This window comes from Arachis stenosperma, chromosome 10 (assembly GCF_014773155.1).
Source record: "Arachis stenosperma cultivar V10309 chromosome 10, arast.V10309.gnm1.PFL2, whole genome shotgun sequence".
Classification (NCBI taxonomy): Eukaryota; Viridiplantae; Streptophyta; class Magnoliopsida; order Fabales; family Fabaceae; genus Arachis; species Arachis stenosperma.
Window position 1 is genome coordinate 104,435,617 of NC_080386.1, and position 23,862 is coordinate 104,459,478.

General features: G+C 38.8%; 1 protein-coding gene, 1 non-coding gene and 1 pseudogene across 2 annotated transcripts; 2 read left to right on the forward strand and 1 right to left on the reverse strand.

Annotated features, from left to right (window-relative positions):
• The first annotated feature begins 997 nt into the window (after positions 1–997).
• LOC130957424 (isoflavone reductase homolog) lies at positions 998–12,092 on the forward strand (annotated as a pseudogene).
• On the reverse strand, positions 5,289–5,396 carry LOC130958834 (small nucleolar RNA R71). The gene has a single exon (XR_009077937.1). It is a non-coding gene; the product is annotated as a small nucleolar RNA R71 (small nucleolar RNA).
• A 1,473-nt stretch (positions 12,093–13,565) lies between the features above and the next one.
• Positions 13,566–14,476, forward strand: LOC130956212 (uncharacterized). The gene is made up of 3 exons (XM_057883263.1): positions 13,566–13,899; positions 13,990–14,078; positions 14,178–14,476. The coding sequence occupies exons 1-3, from the start codon at positions 13,740–13,742 to the stop codon at positions 14,307–14,309; spliced, it is 381 nt and encodes a 126-aa protein (XP_057739246.1). The 5' UTR covers positions 13,566–13,739; the 3' UTR covers positions 14,310–14,476.
• Positions 14,477–23,862: the final 9,386 nt, after the last annotated feature.

Below are 23,862 nucleotides of genomic sequence, written 5' to 3' on the forward strand. Positions count from 1 at the left end.
ATAGATCCTCACGCTTGGAGATATGGAAATCTATGGAAAATTAGGGTTTTAAAATTAGAAAAAATTTGAAATCTAACAGAATAGTGTAAGGAATGTATAGTTGTAAAAATCGAATCAGATCGGCTGGTTCGACAAAAAAACTGGTGAATCGGGCTTTTAATCGATTCGATTTAGTCTTTAGACCATGTAAGGACAAGAACCGGGATGAACTGATCAAAGTCGGTGGAAATTGGTCCAATCAAATCGTTTGAGCGAAAATTCCAAAATTGATGAAAGTGTGGATTGAACCTAAGTCTTCTTTATTATTGCATACACCCTTTGTCGTTGAACTATGTTATTCTTTGATATTTTATATGTTAATTATTAATTGAAAAAGTATAGGTAGACAATGAGAATACTAAATAATGTGAATAATGGATATGTCATTATTTTTAAAAAAGTATATGATTATGTTCATTATTTTTAATTGGATGGTTATTTCTTTTGATTCGATTTACTCATGCACAGTTAATAATGGCTAGATGTTCAATTCACTAGGTGTGCAGATGGTTATTCTAATGTTAAAGTCTAAGAGGTAATTTGGGGTTGAGTGTTTTTTTTTACTTTATTGGGTCAATTTTAAAACCTATTGTTCGAGTTAAACCCCAAAGTGGTCCCTGAGATTCACTGATTGCATCGATTTAGTCCCTGACTTACCAATTGCACTGTTTATGTCCCCGACTTTGTTAAAAATGCACCACGTTGGTCCCCTCTCTGCATCTCTGGCCAATTTACCTGCCGCCGGCAATGACATGGCACTGACATGCCACGCTGGTGTATATGACGGCTAGCTGACGTGGCAATTAGAACTATTTAACCCATTGTGGTCCTTTTACCTATTTTCAACCCTAATTTCAGCATCCCATCTCTATCGTTCTTCATCTTCTTCTCTTTTCTAAGAAACGTTCTTCTCGTGCTTCTTTGTTGTTACTTTTTGAGACAGAAAGCAAAATCATGATTGGATGTTGCCCACCTCATAGAGACATCCTTCTCCGATCACCAGAGCCTTGTGGATGCTGTCAAGAAGGTGGATGTTGTCATCAGTGCCATCTCGAATGTCCATATCAGGAGCCACAACATTGGCTTGCAGATCAACCTCATTAACGCCATCAAGGAAGCCGGCAATGTCAAGGTTTCATTCAATTCATTTTAGTTTCTAATTTCATCATCAATCAATTAATAGTCTAGTCTTGTATGTCCGTAGCGCCTCTTGCCGTCGGAGTTTGGACTGGACCCAGCGAGGATGGGGGACGCGTTAGAGCTAGGAAGGGTGACATTTGAGGACAAGATAGCTGTGAGAAAAGCGATAGAGGAAGCAAACATCCATTTCATGTACATTGATGAGCGGATAATTTATACACTTTTTGGCATTGTTTTTTAGTATGTTTTTAGTAGTTTTAGTTGAGTTTTTAGTATATTTTTATTAGTTTTTAGTTAAAATTCACTTTTCTGGACTTTACTATGAGTTTGTGTGTTTTTCTGTGATTTCAGGTATTTTCTGGCTGAAATTGAAGGTTCTGAGCAAAAATCTGATTCAGAGACTGAAAAGGACTGCAGATGCTGTTGGATTCTGACCTCCCTGCACTCGAAGTGGATTTTCTGGAGCTACAGAAGCCCAATTGACGCGCTCTCAACGGCGTTGGAAAGTAGACATCCTGGGCTTTCCAGCAATATATGATAGTCCATACTTTGCCCAAGATTTGATGGCCCAAACCGGCGTTCAAAGTTACCTCAAGAAATCCCAGCGTTAAACGCTGGAACTGGCACCCAAATGGGAGTTAAACGCCCAAACTGGCATAAAAGCTGGCGTTTAACTCCAAGAAGAGTCTCTACACGAAATTGCTTCATTGCTCAGCCCAAGCACACACCAAGTGGGCCCGGAAGTGAATTTTTATGTCGTTTACTCATTTCTGTAAACCTTAGGCTACTAGTTATCTATAAGTAGGACCTTTTACTATTGTATAAAAAGGACTTTTGGTAGCTATCTTCGTTTTATGCTATCTTAGATCATTGGGAGGCTGGCCATTCGGCCATGCCTAGACCTTATGCTTATGTATTTTCAACGGTGGAGTTTCTACACACCATAGATTAAGGTGTGGAGCTCTGCTGTACCTCGAGTATTAATGCAATTACTATTGTTCTTCCATTCAATTCCGCTTGTTCTTGTTCTAAGATATCACTTGTTCTTCAACTTGATGAATGTGATGATCCGTGACACTCATCATCATTCTCACTTATGAACAAGGTGACTGACAACCACTTTTGTTCTACAAGCAACCAAGGCTCTAGTGAATATCTCTTGGATTCTTTAATCGGAATCTTCGTGGTATAGGCAGGACCTGATGGCAGCATTCAAGAGAATCCGGAAGGTCTAACCTTGTCTGTGGTATTCTGAGTAGGATTCAATGACTGAATGACTGTGACGTGCTTCAAACTCCTAGCAGGCGGGGCGTTAGTGACAGACGCAAAAGTATCGATGGATATTATTCCGGCCTGACCGAGAACCGACAGCTGAATTCCGCTATGCTGTGACAGAGCATATGCAATCGCTTTCACTGAGAGGATGGGAGGTAGCCATTGACAACGGTGAAACCCTACACGAGCTTGCCATGGAAAGGAGTAAGAAGGATTGGATGAAGACAGTAGGAAAGCAGAGAGACGGAAGGGAAGGCATCTTCATGCACTTATCTGAAGTTCCTACCAATGAATTACATAAGTATCTCTATCTTTACCTTTTATGTTATTTTCGTTCATCACCATATCCATTTGAGTCTGCCTGACTAAGATTTACAAGATGACCATAGCTTGCTTCAATACTAACAATCTCCGTGGGATCGACCCTTACTCACGTAAGGTATTACTTGGACGACCCAGTGCACTTGCTGGTTAGTTGTGCGAAGTTGTGTAATGCCATGGAATTGAACTACCAAGTTTTTGGAGTTCATGACCGGGGATTATGAGAGTTGTGAAAAGTAATGTTCACAATTTCGCGCACCAAGTTTTTGGCGCCGTTGCCGGGGATTGTTCAAGTTTTGAGCAAGCTTTTGGTAACATCAGTGCCAAGATCCGGCAACAAGCACCAAGTTTTTGGCGCCGTTGCCGGGAATTGTTCAGTTTGGACAACTGACGGTTCATCTTGTTGCTTAGATTAGGTATTTTTTTTCGAAATTCTTGAAGATGAATTCTAGAGTTTCATGATGATTTGTTGAAATCTGGCTGGCTGAGAAGCCATGTCTAATCTCATTGGACCGAGATTTCAACTTATCATCACAAGAGCTGTTGATTTTTATCAATCTTGCTTTTGGAGCAGTGATCTGCTAAGGCTTGACTGGCCTTTGGCCATGTCTAGTGTTTTGGACCGAAGCTTTCTTTGAAAGCTTGGCTGGCTGTAAAGCCATGTCTAATTCCTGGACCGGAGTCTTAGACTAGCATTGCACTGATTCCTGGAATTCTCATTAAGAATTTTGATGTCTTTTTCCACTTAATTTTCGAAAAACACAAAAAAAAATTCAAAAAAAAATTTTCATAAAAACCAAAAATATGTTATGTTCCTTGTTGAGACACTAGTCTCATCTTAAGTTGGTGTCAATTGCATACATTCATTCATGTATCTTAAGGATCTTCAAGTAATTCTTGATGATTTCTTACTCTGATCTTTGAATTCTTTTGGCTTGAGTGTTTATATGTCTCATATAGTGTCAGTAGTATACAAACTGCTAAGTTTGGTGTCTTGCATGCATTGTTATTTCATTCTTGTTGCATTTTGATTATTAAAAATCCAAAAATATTTTTAAGTTGTGTCTTTTCAAGTTAATAATACAAAGAATTGAAGATTCAGAACATGCTGCAGAGGAATTATATAGAAAAAGCTGAGCATTCAAAAAATGCCCAGTGAAGAAGACAGACTGGCGTTTAAACGCCAGCCAGGGTACCTGGTTGGGCGTTTAACGCCCAAAGAGGTAGCATTTTGGGCGTTAAACGCCAGAATGGAGGCCATTCTGGGCGTTTAACGCCAGGATGGCAAAGGGGGAAGATTTTGTTTTTCAAATCATTTTTTTTCAAGTTTTCTAAGCTTTTCAAAATCAAATCTTTTTCAAATCATATCTTTTCAATCAAATGTTTTCAAAATCAATTCCTTTCCTTTTTCAAAGATGCTTACTAACAATTAATGATTTGATTGAACATCTCAATTATGTTGCCTTTTCTGTTGAGGAAGGTTTAATGTTTGAATCATATCTTTTCTTGTTAGACAAGTCATTGATTTTCAAAATCAAATCTTTTAAAAAAATTGTTTTCAAAACATATCTTTTAAAATCGTTTTTAAATCAAATCTTTTCAATCATATCTCTTTAATCACATCTTTTTCAAAATCAGTTTTCAATCAAATCTTTCTAACTTCTAATTTCAAAATCTTTTTCAAAAATCACTTGATTTCTTTTCCACTCTCAATTTTCGAAAATTATCAATCAATTTTTAAAATATTTTTGACATCTTTCTAATTAATTTTCGAAAATTCTCTTCCTTCCTTCTCACATCCTTCTATTTATGGAGTACTGCTCCTTCTTAATGCACAATTCGAACTTTATCTCAACAAGTTCGAATGCTTCTACCTTCTTTCTTCTATTTTTCTTTCCCTCTGACACCTCAAGGAATCTCTATACTGTGACATAGAGGATTCCACATCTTCTTGTTCTCTTCTCTTTCATATGAGCAGGAGCAGAGACAAAGGCATTCTTGTTGAAGCTGACCCTGAACCTGAAAGGACCTTGAAGAGAAAGCTAAGAGAAGCCAAAGCACAACTCTCTTTAGAGGACCTGACCGAATTCTTCAAGGAAGAAGAACACATGGCAGCCGAAAATAACAATAATGCAAACAATGCAAGGAAGGTGCTGGGTGACTTTACTGCACCTACTCCCGACTTCTATGGGAGAAGCATCTCTATCCCTGCCATTGGAGCAAACAACTTTGAGCTTAAGCCTCAATTAGTTTCTCTAATGCAACAGAATTGCAAGTTCCATGGACTTCCAATGGAAGATCCTCATCAGTTTTTAGCTGAGTTCTTGCAAATCTGTGACACAGTCAAGACTAATGGGGTTGACCCTGAGGTCTACAGACTGATGCTATTTCCTTTTGCTGTAAGAGACAGAGCTAGAATATGGTTGAACTCTCAACCTAAAGAAAGCCTGGACTCTTGGGAAAAGCTAGTCAATGCCTTCTTGGCAAAGTTCTTTCCACCTCAAAAATGGAGTAAGCTTAGAGTGAAAGTCCAAACCTTCAGACAGAAGGATGGAGAATCCCTCTATGAAGCTTGGGAAAGATACAAACAATTAATCAGAAAATGTCCCTCAGACATGCTTTCTGAATGGAGCATCATAGGTATTTTCTATGATGGTCTCTCTGAACTATCCAAGATATCTTTGGATAGCTCTGCTGGAGGATCTCTTCATCTGAAGAAGACGCCTACAGAGGCTCAGGAACTAATTGAGATGGTTGCAAATAACCAATTCATGTACACTTCTGAAAGGAATCCTGTGAACAATGGGACTAATCAGAAGAAAGGAGTTCTTGAGATTGATACTCTGAATGCCATATTGGCTCAGAACAAGATATTAACTCAACAAGTCAATTTGATTTCTCAAAGTCTGTCTGGAATGCAAAATGCACCAAGCAGGACTAAGGATGCTTCATCTGAAGAAAAAGCTTATGATCCTGAGAACCCTTCAATGGAAGAGGTGAATTACCTAGGAGAGCCCTATGGAAACACCTATAATTCTTCATGGAGAAATCATCCAAATTTCTCAGGGAAGAATCAAGAGAGACCTCAACAAGGTATCAATAACAATAATGGTGGAAGAAACAGGTTTAGCAATGGCAAGCCTTTTCCATCATCTTCTCAGCAACAGACAGAGAGTTCTAAGCAGAATACCTCTGACTTAGCAACAATGGTCTCTGATCTAATCAAAACCACTCAAAGTTTCATGAATGAAACAAGGTCCTCCATCAGAAATTTGGAAGGACAAGTGGGACAGCTGAGCAAGAAAGTTACTGAACTCCCTCCTAGTACTCTCCCAAGTAATACAGAAGAAAATCCAAAAGGAGAGTGCAAAGCCATAACCATGGCCGAATATGGAGAGGAAAGAGAGGAGGTGGACGCCACTGAGGAAGACCTCAATGGGCGTGCACCAACCTCCTCTGAGTTCCCCAATGAGGAACCATGGGAATCTGAGGCTCAAAATGAGACCATAGAGATTCCATTGGACTTACTTCTGCCTTTCATGAGCTCTGATGAGTATTCTTCCTCTGAAGAGGATGAGTATGTCACTGAAGAGCAAGTTGCTAAATACCTTGGAGCAATCATGAAGCTAAATGACAAGTTATTTGGAAATGAGACTTGGGAAGATGAACCTCCTTTGCTCACCAAAGAACTGGATGACTTGTCTAGGCAGAAACTACCTCAAAAGAGACAAGATCCTGGGAAGTTTTCCATACCTTGTACCATAGGCACCATGACCTTCAAGAAGGCCTTGTGTGACTTAGGGTCAAGTGTAAACCTCATGCCCCTCTCTGTAATGGAGAAGCTAGGGATCTTTGAGGTGCAAGCTGCAAAAATCTCACTAGAGATGGCAGACAACTCAAGAAAACAAGCTCATGGACTTGTAGAGGATGTTCTGGTAAAAGTTGAAGACCATTACATCTCTACTGATTTCATAGTCCTAGAGACTGGGAAGTGCATGGATGAATCCATCATCCTTGGCAGACCCTTCCTAGCCACAGCAAAGGCTGTGATTGATGTTGATAGAGGAGAGTTAATCATTCAAGTGAATGAAGAATCCCTTGTGTTTAAGGCCCAAGGATATCCCTCTATCACCATGGAGAAGAAGCATGAAGAGATTCTCTCAAAACAGAGCCAAACAGAGCCCCCACAGTCAAACTCTAAGTTTGGTGTTGGGAGGCCACAACCAAGCTCTAAGTTTGGTGTTGAACCCCCACATTCAAACTCTAAGTTTGGTGTTGGGAGGTTCCAACATGGCTCTGAGTATCTGTGAGGCTCCATGAGAGTCTTCTGTCAAGCTAATGACATTAAAGAAGCGCTTGTTGGGAGGCAACCCAATGTTTTATAATTAACTATTTCCTTTTGTTATTTTATTTCTTTTGTAGGTTGATGATCATGAGAAGTCACAAAATCAATGAAAAAAAGCAAAAACAAAATGAAAAACAGGAAGAAAAACAGCACACCCTGGAGGAAGATGTTGCTAGGCATTTAAACGCCAGTGAGGTTAGCTGTTGGGCGTTTAACGCCCAGTCTGGCACCATTCTGGGCGTTTAACGCCAGAAAGGGGGCACCAGACTGGCGTTAAACGCCAGAAAAGGGCTAGAACTCGGCGTTAAACGCCAGGAATGGGCACCAGCCCGGCGTTTAACGCCAGAAATGGCTCAAAACGTGATTTTGAGCAACATTTGGTGCAGGGATGACTTTTCCTTGACACCACAGGATCTGTGGACCCCACAGGACCCCCACCTACCCCACCACCACTCTCTCTCTTCTTCCCCCATTCACCAATCACCTCAATACCTCCTCCCCAAAAAACCCTTCACCTATCAAATCCCATCTTTCTCTTCACCACTCACATCCATCCTTCATAAAACCCCACCTAACCTTCCATTCAAATTCAAACCACTTTCCCACCCAAACCCACCCATAATGGCCGAACTCCATCTCCCCTCTCTCCTATAAATACCCTTCTTCATTCCTTCATTTTCACACAACCTAAACACCACTTCTCCCCTTCTTTGGCCGAATACAAAGCCATCCCTTTCTCCCTCATTTCTTCTTCTTCTACTCTCTTCTTTCTTCTTTTGCTCGAGGACGAGCAAACCTTTTAAGTTTGGTGTGGTAAAAGTGTTGCTTTTTCGTTTTCCATAACCATTTATGGCATCCAAGGCCGGAGAAACCTCTAGAAAGAGGAAAGGGAAGGCAAAAGCTTCCACCTCCGAGTCATGGGAGATGGATAGATTCATCTCAAGGGTGCATCAAGACCACTTCTATGAAGTTGTGGCCTTGAAGAAGGTGATCCCCGAGGTCCCCTTTTCACTCAAAAAGGGTGAATATCCGGAGATCCGCCATGAGATCCGAAGAAGAGGTTGGGAAGTACTTACCAACCCCATTCAACAAGTCGGAATCTTGATGGTTCAAGAGTTCTATGCCAATGCATGGATCACAAAGAACCATGATCAAAGTATGAACCCGGATCCAAAGAATTATCTTACTATGGTTCGGGGGAAATACTTGGATTTCAGTCCGGAAAGTGTGAGGGTAGCGTTCAACTTGCCTATGATGCAAGGAGATGAACATCCTTACACAAGAAGGGTCAACTTTGATCAAAGGTTGGACCAAGTCCTCACAGTCATATGTGAAGAGGGCGCACAATGGAAGAGAGATTCAAGAGGCAAGCCGGTTCAATTGAGAAGGCATGACCTCAAACCCGTGGCTAGAGGATGGTTGGAGTTCATCCAACGCTCAATCATTCCCACTAGCAACCGGTCCGAAGTTACTCTAGACCGGGCCATCATGATTCATAGCATTATGATTGAAGAAGAAGTGGAAGTTCATGAGGTTATAGCCCAAGAACTCTATAAAGTGGCGGACAAGTCTTCCACCTTGGCAAGGCTAGCCTTTCCTCATCTCATTTGTCACCTCTATTATTCAGTTGGAGTTGACATAGAAGGAGACACCCCCATTGATGAGGACAAGCCCATCACTAAGAAAAGGATGGAGCACACAAGAGACCCCTCTCATCATGAGATCCCTGAGATACCTCAAGGGATGCACCTTCCTCCACAAAACTATTGGGAGCAACTAAACACCTCCCTAGGAGAATTGAGTTCCAACATGGGACAACTAAGGGTGGAGCATCAAGAACACTCCATCATCCTCCATGAAATTAGAGAAGACCAAAGAATCATGAGGGAGGAGCAACAAAGACAAGGAAGAGACATTGAGGAGCTCAAGCACTCCATAGGATCTTCAAGAAGAAGAAAGAGCCGCCATCACTAAGGTGGACCCGTTCTTTAATTTCCTTGTTCTTTATTCTTCTGTTTTTCGAATTTTATGCTTATGTTTATCCATGTTAGTGTCTTGTGATCATTAGTGTCTTAGTGTCTATGCCTTAAAGTTATGAATGTCCTATGAATCCATCACCTTTCTTGAATAAAAACGTGCTTAATTGAAAAAAAGGAAAGAATTGCATGAATTTTGAATTTTATAATAGTTTAATTATTTTGATGTGGTGGCAACACTCTTGTTCTCTGAATGTATGCTTAAACAGTGCATATGTATCTTGAATTTGTGGTTCATGAAGGTTGGCTCTTGAAAGAATGATGAAAAAGGAGACATGTTACTGAGGATCTGAAAAATCATAAAAAATGATTCTTGAAGCAAGAAAAAGCAGTGAATACAAAAAAAAAAAGAGAAAGCAAGCGAAAAAAAAAAAGAAAGAAGAAAACCGAAAAAAAAAAGAGAGAAGAAAAAAAAAAGAAAGAAAAAGAAAGAACAAAGTTGTGATCCAAGGCAAAAAGAGTGTGCTTAAGAACCCTGGACACCTCTAATTGGGGACTTTAGCAAAGCTGAGTCACAATCTGAAAAGGTTTACCCAATTATGTGTCTGTGGCATGTATGTATCCGGTGGTAATACTGGAAGACAGAGTGCTTTGGGCCACGGCCAAGACTCATAAAGTAGCTGTGTTCAAGAATCATCATACTTAACTAGGAGAATCAATAACACTATCTGGATTCTGAGTTCCTAAAGAAGCCAACCATTCTGAATTTCAAAGGATAGAGTGAGATGCCAAAACTGTTCAGAGGCAAAAAGCTAAAAGCCCCGCTCATCTAATTAATACTGATCTTCATAGATGTTTTTGGAATTCATTGCATATTCTCTTCTTTTTATCTTATTTGATTTTCAGTTGCTTGAGGACAAGCAACAATTTAAGTTTGGTGTTGTGATGAGCGGATAATTTATACACTTTTTGGCATTGTTTTTTAGTATGTTTTTAGTAGTTTTAGTTGAGTTTTTAGTATATTTTTATTAGTTTTTAGTTAAAATTCACTTTTCTGGACTTTACTATGAGTTTGTGTGTTTTTCTGTGATTTCAGGTATTTTCTGGCTGAAATTGAAGGTTCTGAGCAAAAATCTGATTCAGAGACTGAAAAGGACTGCAGATGCTGTTGGATTCTGACCTCCCTGCACTCGAAGTGGATTTTCTGGAGCTACAGAAGCCCAATTGGCGCGCTCTCAACGGCGTTGGAAAGTAGACATCCTGGGCTTTCCAGCAATATATGATAGTCCATACTTTGCCCAAGATTTGATGGCCCAAACCGGCGTTCAAAGTCACCTCAAGAAATCCCAGCGTTAAACGCTGGAACTGGCACCCAAATGGGAGTTAAACGCCCAAACTGGCATAAAAGCTGGCGTTTAACTCCAAGAAGAGTCTCTACACGAAATTGCTTCATTGCTCAGCCCAAGCACACACCAAGTGGGCCCGGAAGTGGATTTTTATGTCATTTACTCATTTCTGTAAACCTTAGGCTACTAGTTATCTATAAGTAGGACCTTTTACTATTGTATAAAAAGGACTTTTGGTAGCTATCTTCGTTTTATGCTATCTTAGATCATTGGGAGGCTGGCCATTCGGCCATGCCTAGACCTTATGCTTATGTATTTTCAACGGTGGAGTTTCTACACACCATAGATTAAGGTGTGGAGCTCTGCTGTACCTCGAGTATTAATACAATTACTATTGTTCTTCCATTCAATTCCGCTTGTTCTTGTTCTAAGATATCACTTGTTCTTCAACTTGATGAATGTGATGATCCGTGACACTCATCATCATTCTCACTTATGAACAAGGTGACTGACAACCACTTTTGTTCTACAAGCAACCAAGGCTCTAGTGAATATCTCTTGGATTCTTTAATCGGAATCTTCGTGGTATAGGCAGGACCTGATGGCAGCATTCAAGAGAATCCGGAAGGTCTAACCTTGTCTGTGGTATTCTGAGTAGGATTCAATGACTGAATGACTGTGACGTGCTTCAAACTCCTAGCAGGCGGGGCGTTAGTGACAGACGCAAAAGTATCGATGGAGATTATTCCGGCCTGACCGAGAACCGACAGCTGAATTCCGCTATGCTGTGACAGAGCATATGCAATCGCTTTCACTGAGAGGATGGGAGGTAGCCATTGACAACGGTGAAACCCTACACGAGCTTGCCATGGAAAGGAGTAAGAAGGATTGGATGAAGACAGTAGGAAAGCAGAGAGACGGAAGGGAAGGCATCTTCATGCACTTATCTGAAGTTCCTACCAATGAATTACATAAGTATCTCTATCTTTACCTTTTATGTTATTTTCGTTCATCACCATATCCATTTGAGTCTGTCTGACTAAGATTTACAAGATGACCATAGCTTGCTTCAATACTAACAATCTCCGTGGGATCGACCCTTACTCACGTAAGGTATTACTTGGACGACCCAGTGCACGTGCTGGTTAGTTGTGCGAAGTTGTGTAATGCCATGGAATTGAACTACCAAGTTTTTGGAGTTCATGACCGGGGATTATGAGAGTTGTGAAAAGTAATGTTCACAATTTCGCGCACCATACATCTCCACCAACCTATTTGCGGGCTACTTTGCGGGCAGCGTGTCTCAGATGGGGTCTTTCGTGCCTCTCAGGAAAAAGGTCAACTTCTTTGGAGATGGCACACTCAAGGCCGTTTTCGATGATAAAGACGATGTCGCCACCTATACCATAAAGACCATCGATGAGCCCCGCACCCCTTAACAAGACTCTCTACCTTAGGCCTCCCGACAACATTCTCTCAAAGCATATATTCCATATTTCAAGCTTGCATTCGAATATTTTTGCATCCATGCAGGAGGTAGGGCTGTTTTGGATGAGTTGGAGAAGAACTTGCAGCTATCTCCATGGCATGAATTGGCTTACAAAGAAGCCAACAGAAGGGTCAAGAAGGGTGATAGAGTATGGTAAATAGCATTTGGTTCTGGATTTAAGTTCAATAGTGCAGTATAGAAAGCTCTCAAGACCATTAACCCTATTAAGAAAAAAAAAACCCTTGGACTGATAAGATCCACAACTTCCCAATTGAGGTTCTAAGTGTTTTATCATTCTAATTCTAAACAATGCAATTTCACATATCATTCCTTAACCCTGACTTGCACATCTAATCATGATTTTGCTTTCAGTTTTAAAGAGTAACAACAAAGAAGTAGGAGAAGAATGTTCATGAGCAAAGAGAAGAAGATGAAGGGCGATAGAGATGTGATGCTGAAATTAGGGTTGAAAATAGATAAGGGGACTAAAATGGGTTAAATAATTCCAATTGCCACCTCAGGTAGCCGTTATATACGCCAGCGTGGCATGTCAGTGCCATGTCACTGCCAGCGACAGGTAAACTGGCTGGAGATGTGGAGAGGGACCAATGTAGTGCATTTTTAACAAAGTCGGGGACATAAACTGTGCAATTAGTAAGTCAAAGACTAAATCGATGCAATTTGTGAATATCAGGGACCTCTTTGGAGTTTAACTCCCTGTTGTTCTTATTGTTTACAAAATCAAATCCTTATTAATTATATAGTAAAACTGCACAATAATCTTTTAGATATTATTTTAATTTTATACTCATTTATATTTAAATTAATTATGTTTGTATTATTCATAATTATTAATAAAATATTATTAAACAGGTATAACTAAAAAATATATAATATTTTTATTAATTACAATATAATTATTTTTTTTGTGATATGATTATATGTATTGATATTATTTTTTAATAAATACATATAGTATATAACAATATAATAAATATAAAAATATTTTAATACAAAAATAAAATTAAAACAAATTTATTACGAAGAAATATTAGAATTTTATATACTTATTTAATAATAATCGCCTAATCGGATTATAACTTATTGATTAGAATTTATTGAAACTTGATTATTTTTAAAATATTAGTGAAAATATGTATTTTAAATTTTAATTTTAAGTTTTAACTATTTTATATTTTTTATTTACATAGAATTTGATTCTATCGGCTCAACTAGTGACTCATCGATTGAACCAATAAACAATAGTCAATAAGCTAACTAGTTTGATCACAAATTCGATTTTGGCAACTATAAAAAAAATATCATGTTGACAAATCTATTTCCCATAATTTAATGGTGCAAATCAAGTTACTTTCTCTCTAAACTTTAATCCTGCATTTGTTTATAAGTACATTAATAAAAAATATAACTTATTTTTTATTTATTATTTCTATCAAATATTCATAATTATATTTTTTTGTTATTATATTTTTTTATTTTTTTAAAATAAAAATAAATTAAATTTTTATAATTTATTTTAATTTATTATCAAATAAAATATAAAAAAATTAATTTTTATATTTTTGTTTTCAATCTTGCGTTATTATCTGAAACAAACGCAGGCTAAAGTTAAAGTAACCAACGAGCCGGATCCCAAACGACCAAACCCGAAATAAAATCTCACCCAACACCCAGTTTCCCCCAAAAACACCCCTATTACCTCTTGGACCCATCTTCGTTAATCGAATCGCCAGCGATATCGACACTTTCTCCCTCACCGGTCACCGGGAAGAAAAGAACCTGAAAGCATGGCGCCGGCGAAGAAGGGGAAAGCGAAGGCCGAACCCAGGGCGCAGCCTCTGCCACAAACATCAGACAAATTTCCGTCTTGTATAAGGATCATGTCTCCTTCTTCCGTCGCCGTAACGATCCACGCCAAACCCGGATCCAAATCCGCATCCGTAACAGGTCTTCTCTTCAACTCAAACTCAGTTTCATAGGTTCAATTTTATAGTTTCTATTTCCACCGCCGTTTGGTAACAAGAAATAGGGTTTTAGATATCAGCGATGAAGCGGTAGGAGTTCAAATCGACGCGCCTGCCAGGGATGGAGAAGCAAACGCCGCTCTTCTCAATTACATTAGCTCTGTAAGGCTCTGTGCTTGAATTGAAATTTTCACATTGCATAGTAATTTAGGATTCTTTAGTGTTGGAAAATGGAACATTTTGGTGCTGTGCTGATTACAGGTTTTAGGTGTAAAACGAAGGCAGGTTTCTATAGGAACTGGTTCTAAATCAAGAGACAAGACGGTGATTGTGGAGGATGTAACTCAGCAATTTGTTTTTGACGCATTGGATAAAGTCTCAAAGCAGCAGTGACCAAGAGAGAAGTTTTGTAAAACTTGTTCTTCGTTGTTGTTCTTGGTTTGATTTTATATAAGAACTTATAAGGATTATGGTTAATTAATGTTCATTGCTTTGATGGATTACAGAAAGCAATCTTTGGGCAAATTATAAAAAAAAATTTATTTAAACACTAAAATTAATTATTTATGTGTAAATATATATTTAATTTATTTTTAATATATATTTTTATTTCTATTTTATACTCGTAAATGATTTTAGTGTGCACTAGCCACTAGGTATGAATGATGTTATTAACATTAAGAATATTTGTGGTGCAGTTTGGATCGGTTTTGAGTCAAAAACTCATTCCATTCGATCACTAAATTTACTTGTGGTACAGTTTGGATTGGATGTTTTTTTTAAAAAAATCTGATCCGACGGATCCAATTTTAAGCGGTTTGGAATGGATTGGATTTGTAGTTTTATAAATTAAAAAAAAATTAAATACATATAACAAATCTCAATATCAAAATTTAAATAATCAGCAATGACATAACAAGTCTCAACAATATATTAAAAAGCTAACGATAATATAATAATAGAAATAAAATGATAGATTTGTTAAAATAAATAAATAAATAACATTTTGAATATAAAATATTTATTAAATAATAATAATACATGAATAATATAAAAATGTATAAAAAATTAAGTATAATTGTAACTATAATGATAAAATAATAATATTATAGCACATTGTGCGGTTTGGATTGGATTAGATCGATTATAAAAAAATAGATCCAAAATTCGATCCGATCCGATCCAGTGGTTTGCAAAAAATAAAATAAAATTCAATCAAATCTGAATTAGTGCGGTTTTAATCAATTTTTGGTTTAATTTAAATTAGATGAATAATTTAATTTAGATCGCTTTGAATTTAAACACCCCTAATTTACATGTCCCTTTCACCAATAATTAGGCTTAGCCTAAATTGTCCTGAAGTAAAGTCAGCCAACTTCAACTTAGGCTTAAATTGTCCTTAAATTGTCCTAAAGTAAAGTCAGCCAACTTCATCTTGCATGCATAGCGTGAGTCCGTTCTTTTTTCATATTGAAACGGGTTTTTCTTATATTATAAAATAAAAAAATATATTTTTTAAAAAATGATTAAAATTTTATTTTTAAGATTTAATTTTTTTTGGTGGAACAAGTTCATCATATCTTCTTCAGTGAATTTTATAAAATTTATAAAGTTTGCCATTTTCTCAACTGAATTTTCAAGTTTTTCTAGGCATTAGAAAGCATCATTCATACTATATTATTGCTGTTTGTATGCATGTATCATATGTTTGTATGCATGTATCATATATAATTGAACAAATAATAATTTGAACATATGATTTTATTTGATTTTTTTTTATAGATTTTTAAGAATACGTATTTCTAAAAAATTAATGTGAAGTATAAAAAATTTCAAGTTATTTTTAAATACAATTTATTTTTGTGTACTCTTGTGTATTCTTAGGGTGCGACAAACTTGTCTCCACCCAAAAAAAAAGGTGAATTTCAAAATTTTTTTAATTTTTTGGAAAATAATTTCATTGTACTCAATGAAGCAAAAGGCTTAAGAGTAAACCAGAAAAAAGAAAGAGAGTATAGAGAATTCAAACTTGTAAAATTGAACTATAGAATACGAAACTTCTTATACAACTAACCCTAGATTATCTATTTATAATACAGCTCCTAACAAACTCAACAAATCCTGATAACCAACTCTAACTAAATTGGACCACAATTCTATTGCCTTGTTGCATAATAACTCTTTCACTCTCTTCTTTTTTTGATATGGACTTTATAGCCTCTATAACCCCCTTTCAAACTCAAAGTGGGTCTTGGACACACTCGAAGTTTGGCTTTCAGCCTTTCAAACGCAGTAGCAGCAAGGGGTTTTGTGAGGACATTAGCAACATGATCCACACCAGGTGTTCATATCCTGGCCTAAAATGAAGCCAGGCCCAAAAAGAATAACAGTCCATCCCATAAAGGTGGCTTTTACTACTCCTATCCGACCTCATAGAGGTCGGGCGCAACGAAGATAGCTCAGCCCTACTTATTCGAATAAGTAACTACTTCCTAAGATATCTCCCTCTTATCTAGAAGGGAGATCTCAACAACTTCCCTAGAAAAAGGGAACAATTATCCACTAATAAAGGTGGAACTACTTTAAAAGGTGGTTATCTATTCTATTGTAAATAAATTGACACTCTCAGATTTATTCAGGACCAAATCTACTAAAAAGCTGCTTAAAGTCCTTGCTAACTTAAACATTGGAGTCTCTTATAAGTACCACCCCTATTTCTCATGAGAAACTTGGACGGCGGCACCTCAGCACCAATACAAGTCGGATGCTACCTCAAAAGGAGTCTGAACCTCACGTCTAGACCCAAAAGTAACCCAATTTCAGGTAACCCCCAGAACATTGGTGCCGTTTTCGGGGACCTAGAAGTCTACATCCCACCATGACGGACAAACAATTTGAAGACGGATGCACCGCGTCTGAGTCTGAGCCTGAAACTCACAACGACGAACGAGCCCTTATTGTACCCCCGTGACTAGAAGGGACAAGTAATCCAAATAAGGAAGGAACATCGCGAAATCCTTACACCCAATGACTATAGTCGGAGGTACATTCACTGGAGGACGAAAAGCCTCCTCATCCCACAGAAATACTAGGACTCGTACACGGGCACCGCGACAGATGAGAAACACAGAGAATTATGAAACACAGAGAGAGATATTATAGGCCGACCTTCGAAGTCGGAGCAATTAGGAGGAAATTCCTATCAGAGGGAAGGATCTGTTAATTGAAGAAATCATGCGAGCTAGGGTTCTCAGGAACTTTAAAAGTCCCGACACGGATTTCTCTGACAGTATGACCGACCTGAGACATCGCCTTAGCAATTTTTAAAAGTCGGATGTACCTAGCTGATGCATCCAATGCAACTCGCTGCAAGGCCTTCCGACAACACTGACCAAGGCAGAGATGAAGTGGTTCGATAACTTACCACCCAGGTCGGTGACTTGATTTGATGACATGGCAAGGAACTTTCTTACCCAATTTTTAATTCAGAAGAACAAATTCAAACATGCTTCAAGTCTCTTAGGGGTCAAACAAGAAGTCGGAAAAATACTCTGAGATTATATGGAAAGATTCAACAAAACTTGCTTGGAAATACAAAACTTACCTCCGGAAGCAGTAATAATAGGGTTGGTTAACAGCCTTAGAGAAGGGTCGTTTTTCTAATCTATATCCAAGCGACACCTGACCTTCTTGTATGATGTTCAAGAGTGGGTAGAGAAGGATATCAACATGAAAGAGAACTCCCAACTTAGAGCTCCAGTCCCAAAGCCAAACCCTCCTTACCAAGCTTGGGACAAAGAGAATGAGACAAAGAAAAAGGAAGAGTACAACCCGAAGAAACCTCGAAGATACCTCAACTACACCCCACTTCGAGTTTCTCTTCAATGTATAGAGAGATTTGTCATACTGAAAAACTTCTACTTTCTCGTCCCATTAAGCACAAAAAGGCTGGAAGTTAGACAAAATATTGCGAGTATCACACACTATACGGGCCTTCTACCAATGACTATTATGATATGAAAAACGTTATAGTAAAGTTGGCCAGAGAAGGTCGGCTAGAAAGATACCTCACTGAAAGGTTGGATGACCTGGGAAAGAGGAAGAGAGGAGATGAGGATGGAAGTCGGCGAGATTGACCCCCCCCCCCCCCACAAAACTCCTGATAAGCACATATACAAGATAAATGGAAGATTTGTAGGAGGAGGAGGAGTTACTAAGACCTTATATAAAAGATATCTTAAGGAGGTATATCAAGCAGCGGAGCTCCCGATCTGTCCACAGTCTCATTCACCAAAGAGGATGCACAAGGGGTGACATCTGGTCACGACAACCCTTTGGTAATTACAATGACCCTTGCTAATGCAAATATCCATAGAACTTTGGTGGACCAAGGGAGTTCGGCCGACATACTATTTAAATCCACTTTTGAGAAGCCCAGACTAGAAGAAAAAGACTTTAAGGCATACCCAGACAATCTTTTTAGGTTGGGGAACACGCTGATCAAACCTTTTGGTTCCATCATGGTCGACGTTATATCCACTTATAATGCCTTAATAGGTCAGACCACCCTAAATCGACTAGCTGCTATTGTCTCTACACCTAACTATGTATGAAGTTCCTAACTGCAAAGGAAATTGCCACTGTAAAAAGAGACCAGAAGTTAGCAAGAAAGTGTTACAATAAAGTCTCAACTTAAGAAGTAGTACAAATGGTAAAGAAGTCAATACTATTGGGCTTGGCAGTATCCGAGTTCGGGAAGAGCTACGGCCCTAACATGAAGGAAAGATAGAAAAGGTGCAAATCGAAGGCCAGGCAGAAAAGACAATGAGCATAAGGGCCAATCTGGAAGAAAGTCTAAAGGCACAGCTCGTTGGTCTTTATGATGGAATTCTGACCTATTCTCCTGAAAAGCCTCCGATATGCCTGGTATAGATGCCAATCTCATGTCTCATGAGCTCACCGTTTATCCAAGTTTCCAGCCCGTTCAGCAAAAATGACGAAAACTCGATCCTGAAAGAACACAGATCGTGGAAGAACATGTGTAAACCTTATTAGAAACTGAGTTTATAAATGAGGTAAAGTATCCCTTGTGGCTGGCTAATGTGGTCCTTGTAAAAAGAAAAACGGAAAATTGAGGATGTGTGTGGATTACATCAACCTTAATAAAGCTTGCCCCAAGGATCCACACCCTCTCTCCAGTATTGATACCCTGGTTGACTCAGCTTCATGGTATAGATATCTGTCCTTTATGGATGCATACTCGGGATACAACCAAATCTCGATGTACAAGTCAGATCAAGAAAAGACTTTTTTTCATTACTTCAAAGGCTAACTATTGTTATGTAGTAATGTCTTTTAGGTTAAAGAATGTTGGAGCCACATACCAACGGCTGATGAATAAGGTATTTTCATCACACCTTGGAAAACTAATGGAGGTATATGTAGATGATATGCTTGTCAAAACTAGAGACGACCTTGCACTTATGACCAACTTGTCTGAGGTGTTCTCCATAATAAGGAAGCATGGGATGAGACTGAATCCTTCAAAATGCACCTTTATAGTGGAGGTCAGAAAGTTCTTAGATTTCATGCTCACTTAAAGAGGTATTGAGGCCAACCCAGATAAGTGTACAACCATATTAGAGATGAAAAGCCCGACTTACCTCAAGAAAGTCCAACAACTAAATGGGAAGGTTGGCAACATTGTCCAGGTTCCTCGTGGGATCAGCTCTGAAGTCCCTATCCTTGTTCTCAGTACAAAAAAAAGGAAACAATTTTAATGGACTCAAGAATGTGAACAGGTCTTCCAATACTTTAAAACATTCCTAAGCCAACCCCCAATCCTTACCTGACCTCTCCTACGGGAGGAGCTTATCCTCTACATAGCAGTAGCAAGTCGGGCTATAGCTTTACCTTTGGTCCGCGAAGATGAACACGGACAACAACCCATTTACTTTGTAAGCAAAGCCCTACAAGAGGGCAGAACTAAACTATCAAAAGATAGAGAAGTTTGCATATGCCCTTATCATCACATCCAAAAGGTTTTGACCTTATTTTCAAACTCACACTATAAAGGTCCGAACTAATCACCCCATAAAGCATATTTTACAGAAGACGAACATTGCGGGAAGGATGCTATAATGGGATGTGGAGCTGTCCGAATTTGATTTAAGGTATGAAACTCGGACAACAATCAAATCCCAATATTTGGCCGACTTCGTAGCAAAATACACTAAAGCCTCGAAAAATCCGTCAACTTGGAATTTGTATATAGATGGATCATCTAATAAATCTAGAAGTAGAGTATGGGTTATTCTGGAAAATGAACAAGGAAATCAAATTGAACTATCATTAAAGTTCGAGTTTCCTTCTTCTAACAATCAAACAGAATATGAAACCTTACTCGCTGGCTTGAGCTGGCTAAAGAAGTCGGGACAGAAAGGTTAATCGTGTTTAGTGATTCTCAAGTGATAACCTCCCAAGTCAACAGGATTTATCAAGCTAAAGATCCCAACATGAAAAGGTACCTAGATGAAGAACGAGAATAATTAGCCCACTTCTTGGAAAGAGAGGTCCTGCATATAGCTCGAGAATCCAATGCCCGAGCTAATTCCCTCTCTAAATTAGCCAGCACCAAGCCAGGGGACAACAATAAGCCTGATCCAAGAAACTCTCCACGCACCATGGGTGCTAAAGGAAGACGACAAGTCGAATACAATGACAATATCCAACCAAAGCCTAGGATAGATGACTCCCATAGTCGAATATCTTAAATTCGATATCATTCCCAAAGATGAAATGGGAGCAAGAAAGCTCATAAGGGAAGCACAAAACTATACATTGGTCCATAATGTTCTCTACAAAAGAGGGGTATCCACACCCCTATTGAAGTGTATCCCGACCTCCAAGACTAAGGAGGTCTTAGAAGAAGTTCATAATGGCATATGTGAAAACCACTTAGGAGCACGATCACCAGCCAAGAAAGTGATCCAAGCCGACTTCTTTTGGCCGACCTTGCAAAAAGAAGCGGCTGACTTCGTTAAAAAGTGTCCACCTTGCCAAAAACATGCCAACTTTCATGTCATGCCTCCAGAAGAACTCATTAGTGTCACTTCACCTTAGCCATTTGCAAGATGGGGATTAGATCTCCTCGGTCCATTTTCACAATCCCCTGGACAAGTAAAATACCTCATAGTGGGTGTTGATTATTTTACTAAGTGGATCGAGGTAGAACCTTTGACAACCATCACAGCTCAAAGAAGTCGGAAGTTCCTCTACAAGAACATTGTCACCCAGTTTGGAGTTTCACACTCCATCACAATGGACAATTAAACTCAATTCACCGACTCAACCTTTAGAACCCTGGTTGCCAACCTAAAGATTAAACATTAGTTCATATCGGTAGAACACTCTCAAGCCAATGGACAAGCCAAAAGCACAAACAAAGTTGTATTGGCCAGGTTAAAACACCGACTACAGGAAGCAAAGGGAGCATGGGCAGACGAGCTTTTTCAAGTCTTGTGGGCATATCGGACAACTCCCCATTCAATAACTAGGAAATCCCCTTTCTGACTTGCTTATGGCATAGAGGCCATGATTCCAATAGAGATTGCTGAGGAATCTCCAAGAGTTAGATTTTATGATGAAGTGATCAATGTCCTAGCACAAAAAGAAGAATCCAACCTCCTCCTAGAAGTTCGAGAACAAGCTCAGATAAAAGAAGAGGTATTGAAACAAAGGATGGCCTTAAGGTACAACCAGAAAGTAATCAAGAGAAGCTTCACCGTTAACGACCTCATTCTGATTCGAAATGACATCGGAGTTCAGAAGTCGAGCAAAGGAAAGCTGGCTATAAACTAGAAAGGACCTTACAAGGTTGTCGAAGTCTTAGGAAAATGTTACTATAAAGTGTTCTACTTAAAAGGGAATGAACTCCCAAGGTCGTGGAACGCATGTAACTTAAAAAGGTACTATAGTTAGAAAGCATACCTTACTCCCTGGTGTACTCTTTTTTTCAACTTCATGGTTTTTTCCTGAAGGGGGTTTTAACGAGGCACCATAGCAAGGGCTAAGGGTAAAGAGAAAATCCTTAGTAGCAAGCCGACTTATGTAAATCTTTTTCCTTTATCAATAATGATTCATTTTCTACCAAATTTTCCATTCAAATGCATTAATTTAAACTTGAAAAAATACAAAAATCATTGCTCGACCTGAATGGTCGGCAAGATGAAGTGATGAGATACAAATTAGTGTAAAAAAGTTATATAAATAGTTCGTGGCCAGACCTTAAACAAGTCGGACCGAAAATGAAATGTAAGAGTAACTTGATAAAGTCTGATTACTTTAAGTCGGAACTCAAACATTTAAGGAAAAATAATACTTATATATGAAAGGTCCAAAAATGACAGATCTACTTCACCGACGTCTTTTCTAACTTAGCAAAAAGCAGCATTGAAAGTTGTCGAAACAATGAAAATTTTTATTCAATTAATAGCTGTACTGACTAAAGAAAGACGTTCAAACAACACAATCATTCATGCCAAAAAGCCACTATTAGAATAGTGGAAGAAGGTTTTTTTTTTTAAAAAAAACTAAAGTTGTTCAAACTACAATTATTACCAAAATTAAAATTGTTCATAAAGACCCACAGGTCGGACCATTCAAAACTAGAAATCATAGAGGGAGGAGTTGTTCTCCAGTTGCAGCATCCTCAGGCTAACTAGAGGAGGTCGGAATAGAATCAGACACTGGCACATCAGAAGATGTGAGGGTTGCAGAAGGAAGGGGTTCACCATCCACTTGAGGAGCGGGAACTCGAGAAGCCTGCCCGAGTTGTGCCCTCGAGGTCTTCGGATCAGGCATAAAAGTTTTCTCCTCATTATCTGGGGCATGAACAATCTTCTATCCACCACAATATTGTCAGGGCTAATGAGGGAGAGGTCCGCCTTGGGAGCGACAACGTGGACCATCTCGTCCATACCTTTGGTTATGGTTTCCTCAAGCTTCACGTATTTGTCTTGGGATTTAGTGACCTCATCAACCAAATCAAGCTTCTTTCTAAAGACCCTGGTATAACCTTCCTCCACCTTCTTCTTTAACCCCTCTGCCATAGCTAAAGAGGCCTCTGCCTGCTTTGCTCTAGCCCAAGCTTTACCAAAGTCGAAAATCAAAGCCTCCTTTTCTCCTTCCGACTCCTTCTTTGACTCCCTTAAAGATGCCATTTCAACCTATAAATTAGCCAAAGAGCTCTGAGTAGCACTGAGGGGAGTTTTATCCAGCTCCCTTAACAAAGTTGCGTAAATCCCAGCCGTCCAGACTCCACCTCGAGCCATAAGTTGGAGACGGGACTTTATGACGACGTCATCCATACTAATAAAACTATGGGAAATGATGTGTTTCTCACTCCAAACAATGGCATCAAAGCACTGCTCATATATACCCCTCGAGTCCAAAATCTTATGTTTTTTAGGGTTCGGCTCGGGATTGGAAGGCGGAGGACAAGCTGTTTGTTTGGCCTTACTAGAAGGAGGAGTGGTTGGCTGGAGAGCTGGATTGGACGTAATATTTAAAGAGGTTGAGGCATTCGACTCCGACTTAGAGGGTTAGGGGAGATCGGCAGTTTCACCGGCTTCTTTCAGTTATATGTTTCGAACAATAACATTTTTTCTTGCTGTCCGAAGTGTTTTCATTGCAGCTGACTTAGGAGCCATTTTATTTGTACGACATCAAAGTCAGATCATGTTAGCCATAAAAAATAAAATCAACAAAACTACATTTAAAAAAATGAGAAGAAGACTACCTTGTTCGAATTAAAGTTGGCTGGGATTCCCTAAAAACTTCTTGATATCCAAATAAGGAACTTGGCCTCAACATTCGTGGAATAGACCGACTACACTCTCCTCGATCTTATCTAAGTCTTCCATATTATACTTAACTATTACAGGAT